This window comes from Mobula hypostoma, chromosome 5 (assembly GCF_963921235.1).
Source record: "Mobula hypostoma chromosome 5, sMobHyp1.1, whole genome shotgun sequence".
NCBI classification, from domain to species: Eukaryota; Metazoa; Chordata; class Chondrichthyes; order Myliobatiformes; family Myliobatidae; genus Mobula; species Mobula hypostoma.
The window spans coordinates 158014861-158023589 of NC_086101.1; the positions used below are offsets into that span (position 1 = coordinate 158014861).

The 8729-nt window shown below is 43.1% G+C and overlaps 1 protein-coding gene across 4 annotated transcripts in view; it reads right to left on the bottom strand.

Moving 5' to 3' along the window:
• gak (cyclin G associated kinase) overlaps positions 1 to 4638 on the bottom strand; it is a 136832-nt gene extending 132194 nt beyond the window's left edge. For all 4 annotated transcript variants that reach the window (XM_063049208.1, XM_063049210.1, XM_063049209.1 and 1 more), the window contains exon 1: positions 4403 to 4638. In XM_063049208.1, coding sequence (XP_062905278.1) covers positions 4403 to 4541 — 139 coding nt within the window. In that variant the 5' untranslated portion in view covers positions 4542 to 4638. The remainder of the gene's footprint in view (positions 1 to 4402) is intronic.
• Between the last annotated feature and the right edge of the window lie 4091 nt (positions 4639 to 8729).

Sequence of the window (8729 nt, forward strand, 5' to 3'; positions counted from 1 at the left end):
GTATCCAGGATATCTTCCAGGAGCTTTGCCTCAAAAAGGCCGTGCCCATTGTTAAGTACCCCCATCACCCAGGTCATGCCCTGTTCTCATTGCCACCATCAGGAAGGAGGTACAGAAGGCTGAAGGCACACACTCAGCAATTCAGGAACAGCTTCTTCCCCACTGCCATCTGATTTATGAATGGACACTGAACCAATGAACACAACCTCACTACTTTTTTATTTCTGTTTTGCATTAATTATTTAACTACTATATACTATATCTACTGCAATTCAGTTTTTTCTATTACTATGTACTGTATTGTGCTGCCGCCGCAAAGGCAATAAATTTCACGACATATGCGGGTGATATTAAACCTGTTTCTGATTCTGATACCCTTCCACTCAACGTAAGCAAATTTATGAATCTATCTAAGAGCCTCTTAAACACTGCTATCATATTTGTCTCTACTACCACCCAAGGCAGTGCAGTCCAGGCACCTACCATGTTCTGTGTAAAAAAAACTTGTCCTGCATGTCTCCTTCATACACCTCATTTTAAATGCATATCCTCGAGTATTTCATTCACAATTTTTTTTAACTTGAACATTTGAACTGAATTGAACTGACCGAAAGCTATTTGTAAGAAATTGATTTCATGTCGTGAAGGTGATTCCTGAATTCAAAAAATGATGCTCATCATTTACCTTGACACTCACATTTTAGATAATCCCTCAGTTTTATGAAATATGAATCAAATTTGTGCACCCTTTTACAGTAAGCATTGTTATAATTTTTGTCATAGTACAACAGCCAAAAGTGAACTCAAGTAGTAATTTACACAGAATATTGTTTAAAATTTATTCATGCAAAATACCAATACTGCTTGGAAATTCCCCTTTGGTCTTCATTAACTTCAAGTCATCCCTGTAAACTTTATATTAAAACTACAGTAAATATTATGTTCAAAGAGCAAAGATATGAACTGCATATCTAAAAAGTATTGGGAAAACCATAATCTTGCAAACCATTCAAGTCCAATGATGCTATTTTGGAATAAAGTGGGTCAGATACAAAAATGATTGATAGCACCTATGGAAATGAATCGCCCATTGATTAATCAATATTGTACGTGCGGAATTTTATTCTTGTTGTTTGCAATTCACCCCATCATCCAATACTCAATACAGTGGGTTCCAGTTAATTGGGCCATCGGTTAATCGGGACAGCTGCTAATTTGGGACAACTGCTAATTTAAAAGAACAAAAACTAATCAAGATAATGACTAGGAATTCCTTCATTTATTTGGAATACTATGCCACTTAACCTGGACAGGAGACTGTTGCCGAATTGTTTCTAGCGTTAATTGCACTGCACTGTGTTTAGAGCAAATAGTTTTTAAATAGCATCAGTTGCACATGTCTGTGTTCAAAAACCAGTGATTTTTGTCACTGGTAGGTGGCGAAAAATAAGCAGCAAGACAATCTAGAACTGTATTGTTCACTGTGCTTTCAAGCATCCAGGCTTGGAGATGCCAGAAACCACTGGGAGTGAAAATGAAATTATTCCATTACTTCAGCAAGTTAGGAACTAGAAAAAGTTTAAGGGTAATGTCAGTCATCTTGAATGTTGCAATGAAAATGAAGATTTGGGGGATGCAATTGTGGAAAGCATTGTATCTGTGCTGATTTTATTAATATATAGTCAATCAAAAAAACATGGCAACGTGCACTGGTTGAAAATTCCTCTGTCGATTAACTCTTAGGAACTAATATACAGTTTTATAGCACTGTAGTAGTACTGGTAGTATTCCAATTTGTTCTGTATTCATTAAATACATCATTTGTAACTCAGTTAAATGATACTTCATTTTTTTTGTATCTTTTTAACTATTTGCATGGAATTTCAGCTAATTGGGGTAGCCACTTAATTGGGCCAAAGTGCACTGGTCCCGATGTGTCTCAATTAACCGGAATCTACTGCACTTGTGGGTTCAGGGAATTAATTTCCCATTTCACAATTAATCAGTGAACAGCTGAATATTTCCTATCCCAGAGAACGAAACACCCAGAAACGTCACCAGTTGCAACTAACCTAAAGAATGAACCCCATCCTTCCCTGATCTCATGAATCCTGGCTGGTTGAGAACTCTCAATTTCAACATTCTGGGGGTGGGAGTGAGGGGAAACGGTCATAATTGCGTCATCATCACCCAGGGACTGAACTACTCCTGTTACCTGAGTAGCTCCGCAAACACCCCATCACCATCTACAAGGGATCAGGGACTGAGTACCCCACCATCACTTCCCAAGGATGGATCCAAAGTTGTCACCCACTACAATAGCTCCTATTCTTCAGATTCAGCATAACACTAGGCATCAAGGTCCATACCGATTGCCCCTCCCCAAGTGCTTCCCATCACAGGATATCAAAATCTGAATCCACAAGCTGGGAGAGGTAGCAGGATTTGCCAGAGAAGGCTATATTAGAAACATAGAAAATAGGTGCAGGAGTAGGCCATTCGGCCCTTCGAGCCTGCACCGCCAGTTATTATGATCATAGCTGATCATCCAACTCAGAACCCCGCCCCAGTCTTCCCTCCATACCCCCTGATCCCCGTAGCCACAAGGGCCATATCTAACTCCCTCTTAAATATAGCCAATGAACTGGCCTCAACTGTTTCCTGTGGCAGAGAATTCCACAGATTCACCACTCTCTGTGTGAAGAAGTTTTTCCTAATCTCGGTCCTAAAAGGCTTCCCCTTTATCCTCAAACTGTGACCCCTTGTTCTGGACTTCCCCAACATCGGGAACAATCTTCCTGCATCCAGCCTGTCCAATCCCTTTAGGATTTTATATGTTTCAATCAGATCCCCCCTCAATCTTCTAAAATCCAACGAGTACAAGCCCAGTTCATCCAGTCTTTCTTCATATGAAAGTCCTACCATCCCAGGAATCAATCTGGTGAACCTTCTTTGTACTCCCTCTATGGCAAGGAAGTCTTTCCTCAGATTAGGGGACCAAAACTGCACACAATACTCCAGATGTGGTCTCACCAAGGCCTTGTACAACTGCAGTAGTACCTCCCTGCTCCTGTACTCGAATCCTCTCGCTATAAATGCCAGCATACCATTCGCCTTTTTCACCGCCTGCTGTACCTGCATGCCCACTTTCAATGACTGGTGTATAATGACACCCAGGTCTCGTTGCACCTCCCCTTTTCCTAATTAACTATTATCCCTTGGAAATGCTCCGCCGTACAATAACATCATAGATGAGGTGATCATGAACATAGCTCCACTTTACTGCTTATTCTCTATTACCCTTAACTCACCATCCAATAAATTATCCCGTCTTTAAAAAAAATCAACAATCCAGCCCCACAGAGCTCGCTCTGAGGCACAGAATTTCAAGAATTCGCAAATATATGAAAGAAAGAAAACCTCTCCTGTCTTTTAAGTAGGGAGCCTCTGATTCTGAAACTATGCCCCAAATGTGGATTCTCTAAAAGGAGAAACCTCCTCTCAGCATAAACCCTAGCAGACCCCCATGGAAACTTTTCTATTTCAAGATTATTTCTTATTCTTCTAAACTGCATTGAACATCAGTCCAGCCTGTTGAAATGCTCCTCATAAATTAGCCCTTCATCCCAGAGAAAAAAAACCTGGTAAACCTACTCCGAAATGCTTCCAATGCATGAATATTCATCATTAAATAAGTAGGTCAAAGCTGCTCACAGTACCCCAGGTAGTTTTAGCAAGAATACCTGACATTCCTACTGTATTCTTTTTGTACTCATATTCCAATTATTTCCAAATTAACAGCACCCAGACTCCAAAGTTGCTCCTTATAGCAGTAGTTTTCAGTCGGGTCCATCAGGTCAGAGGAAGTATCACCAACTCCATACCTATATTGTGCCAGGTTCCTTCTCCTCTCCACCACCCCTAGGGGGAGGGTCAGGTCCTCACCCCCTCTACGCCAGGGTCCCTCTCCTCCGCATCCTAAAGTGTCAAGGTCCTTCTCTTCCAATCCCAAAGTGTCAGAGGCCTTCCCCTCCATCCCCACATACCAAAGTGTCAAGATACCCCCCAACCCCAGGGTCTCCCGTTTCCCCCCAGCCCGGGGCAGGGCTTTCCCTCTCTTCCATCATTCTGGTGTGCCAGGATCTCCCCCAACCCCACCCTGGTGTGCCAGCGTCTCCCTTATACACTACCCCACCGGTGTGCCAGGGTCCATCTCCTTCATCTTCCCGATGAAGGTGTGCCAACCTCCGGCTCCTCCCAATCACCGAGCCCGGGGATTGGGTGACAGGCGGCCCGGGTAGTGGGCCAGCACAGAGAGTTGGTCCCGGGGACTAGAGAGCCAGAGGTCGGGCCCGAACCCCGAGACCACGGCTCTCTTGACCCTCCCGGCCCGGCCTCTCACCCTCGGCGATGACTCGCTTGATCCGCAGCCTGACGTCGCCCAGCTCCACTGTCTGCCCCACGAAGTCGTTTTGATCGCGACTGGCGGCCGAGCTCGGGGCCCCGGACAGAAAGTCGAAAGCCGACTGGAAGATGGACATGGCAGCAGGGCCTGCACTCCCGGCTCCGGCTGGGCCCAGTGCCGCTCACTAACATCGCCCGGGACCGAGCCGCAGGCGGAGGGAGGGAATAGAGCCGCTTCCGCAACGGCGTCAGCGGAGGAGGAGCCTGAGAGCAGGGAGGGGAGGGAGGAGGGACGTTGAGGGAAGGGTGAGAGAGGTGAGAAGCAGGTGAAGAAAGGGAAAGGGAGTGGAAGAAGATGGAAAGGTGAGGAGAAGAGAAAGGATTGGGGAGTGAAGAGTGGGGCAGTGATGATGTGACAAGGGGGGAAAGATATGACGGTACTGTGGGGGTAGATTTTGGAGGGCATGGAATGGAGAAGGTAGGGAAAGGAGTGGGAAATTGGGAGGGAAGATGGATTGATTGGGAGGTGTGTACAGAGAGTTAAGGGCAGAAGAGATACAAGAGAAGAGAAGTGTTGGGCTGGGATTAGAAAGTGGGAAGGAGGGAGAGAAGGGGAGAAGACATAGGCTGAAACTAGGACATGATGGAAATGGGCTGGAGGGGTAGGAAGTGTAAGAGGAAGTTACCCAAATGGAATATAATGTGTTGCTCCTTCGACCTGAGTGTGGCCTCGTCATGGCAGTAAAGGAGACCATGGACTGACATATTAGAATGGGAATGGGAAGTAGAATTGAAATGGATGGCCACCAGGAGATCCCGCTTTTTGTGGCAGGTGGAGCACAGATTGGGTCTCACCGATATACAGGAGGCCACACCAGGAGCACCAGATACAGTAGATGACCCCAATAGACTCACAGGTGAAGTGTCACCTGGAAGGATGTTTGGGGCACTCTGTGGTAGTGATGGAGAAGATGTAGGGACAGGTGTGGCACTTGTTCTGCTCACAAGGATAAGTACCAGGAGGGAGATCAGTGGAGAGGGACGAGTGGACAAGGGAGTCACGTAGGGAGTGATCCCTGTGGAAAGATGAAAGTAGGGGAGGGAAAGATGTGCTTGGTGGTGGGATCCCATTGGAGATGGCAGAGTTACTGCGCACCTCAGGGATGTGTGCTTAGCCCACTGCTCTACACTCTCTATATCCATGACTGTGTGGCTAGGCACAGCTCAAATGCCATCTATAATTTTGCAGATATTACAACCAGTGATGTTGTTGGGATGGAACTGGACTCTCTGACGGTGGTGTCAGAAAAAAGGATGCTGTCCAAGTTGCATGCCATCTTGGACAATGTCTCCCATCCACTACATACTGTACTGGGTGGGCACAGGAGTACATTCAGCCAGAGACTCATTCCACTGAGATGCAACACAGAGCGTCATAGGAAGTCATTCCTGCCTGTGGCCATCAAACTTTACAACTCCTCCCTTGGAGGGTCAGACAACCTGAGCCAATAGGCTGGTCCTGGACTTATTTCCTGGCACAATTTACATATTACTATTTAACTATTTATGGTTTTATTACTATTTATTACTTATGGTGCAACTGTAACGAAAACCAATTTCCCCCGGGATCAGTAAAGTATGACTATGACTAATACTATTGTTGGCAGAATCTCAGATGGTGCCGAAAGTGTGTACAGGATTGAGATATACCAGTTCGTTGAATGGTGTCATAGCAACAACCTTGCACTGAATGTCAATAAGACCAAAGATCTGATTGTGGACTTCAGAAAGCGTAAAACGAGGGAGTACACACCAGTCATCATAGAAAGATAAGAAATGGAGAGCATGAGCAGTTTCAAGTTCCTGGGTGTTAATATCTCTGAGGACCTAACCTGGTTCCAACATATTGTTGCAGCTATAAAGAAAGCAAGACAGCGACTATACTTCATTAGGTGTTTGCACACACAAGGACTCAATTACTTGCACTAATGGCACTTTGTGCATTACTATGATACTCTGGTGCTGCTGCAACTTAATTTCTGCTACTTATCTATTTAATACTGTTTTTCTATTACTGTCTTGTCTTTATCTACCGCTTTATTTACTTGCCTGAGAGGAAGCCAAACAGAGTTTCATTTGTACCTATGTATAATGACAATAAAGATCATTCAATTCAGTTGAGGAGATTTGGTATGTTACCTAAAACACTTGAAAATTTGTACAAATGTACGGTGGACAGCATTCTGACTGGCCACATTACTGTCTTGCATGGGGTGGCCACTCCACAGATGAAAGTAGGCTGCAGAGAGTAGTTAAATTTGTCAGCTACTAGTCTCATAGTATCCAAGACACCTTCAAGGAGTGGTGCCTCAAAAAGGTGGCATCCATCATTAAGGACCCCCATCACCCAAGACATACCCAGCTTCTCATTGTTACCTTCAGGAAGAAGGTGCAGAAGCCTGAAGACACACACTCAGTGATTCAGAAACAGCTTCTTCCCCTCTGCCGTTTGATTTCTGAATGGACATTGAGCCCATGAACATGACATCACTACTTTTTATCTTTGTTTTGCACTACTTAATTAATTTAACTGTAATACACTGGTTTAAGACCATGCTTTATTTTATGAATACAGTTATGCTGTTGCATAAACAATTGAGTATTTCATTTTTGCTGTTTAAAATTAAAATTCAGTTGATTGATAAGTTAGCCAATAAGATTTGTCTTGGGAACATTCTAGAGAGAGTGCAGGATAAAGAACAGGGTTCCATTTTCTAGAGAAAGCACAGGATCGAAGAAGGAGAAAGAAGGAAAATGGAAACAGACAATGAACATTGCAGAAGAGTGAGGTGAAATGCTCACAGAACTTGTGGAAGGACAGATACTGCTGTTGGAAAATCCTTATGCAGACAATAGTCTCACAGAGAATGTGCAAATACTTATAATTAGTTAGTTAAGCACATGACCTTGAAGGAAGTTCGACGCCTTGTACTTTGATGTTTCATGGATTTTTATATATGTTTCACTTGGGTTGGGTTTTCAGGCAGAATTCTTCAGTAGCATCAGTAAACAAAGTGAAGCAAACCAATTGATTACACAACAATGAACTCCAACAATTACTTGCATGTTATAAACATGCCCTTTTATTTATTTTATATTATGTAGTATTATTGTGTTATAATTTAAAATAGTTTCTCAATACAATTTCAATTTAAGTTTATACTGGTGTGAGTTGAATTATTGTTTCCTGGTGAACAGTAACTTTGCATGGGTGTGTCAGTATTCATACATGTAACAGTCCTATTTTCCCTTAACGGGACATTCAAACTTCTATGGTTGTGTTTATCCAAATCATGTTTACCCTAGATATGCTTATATATTGGAAATGGCCTTCTCATTGTTATTCCCATGCATTGTTGCTGTTAGCTTTTATTCACAGTAATAGCTAACTCAGTATGAGCCTACGGTGAGAGGGTTACATTTTGGGGGGCATCATCCACGATAGGATGCCGTATGAATGCTGTACTGCTGCTGTATAAACATTAAATAGCTTGTTTATTTGTGTTCAAGCTAGTATTACACCAGTGTTCAATTTCTTCGCAGTTTAGTGTGTATCATAATTAAAGTATTGTGATATGGATGCCGCAGAGTTTAGGGTTTGGTGTGATAAAAAGATATTATCCACTTGAGTGTGTATTGAGCAATGTTTCTGTTGATGTTAATAATGACAGTTTAGTTAAAGTTTTGAATCTTGTCCAAGCTCTAACAAAAGTTACATTGATAGATTGCCACTTGAATGAAACAGTTGGCAAATATTTTGTGCTGGTCCAGACCTCTAGTGATGTGACTGAACTCATTCTGCCTAGTGTGATAGAAATACCTGGAGAGGCAGGGCCATAGCCAGTACATGTGCTTAGAGTTGCACAGAATATAACTCCAGATGCTGCTGGGGGTGAAGGTTTTAAGTTTAAGTTGCTCTCTTTTCAGAGGAATGATGGGAAAATGCTCACTGATATTCAAATTCAACCAAGACCTTCAGCTGTTGATCTTAATTCTGAGCTGGTTTCTGCCATCACATCACTGGTCAATAAATGCCATAGAGTACCTGCTGAGATCCCGGGTTATTGTAAACTAAGAATGTTCTTTGGAGTTAAGCCTACACCAAATGGGGAAGAAGAGTATGAGGCTTGGGCTGAGCAGACATCTCATTTACCAGATGAATGGCAGTGCCCAGACAACATAAAAAATACAGAGATGTGTAGAGTGTATAACGGTTCGTGCACTAATATAGTGAAGTTCCTAAAGGCTGAAAATCCTTTAGCCAC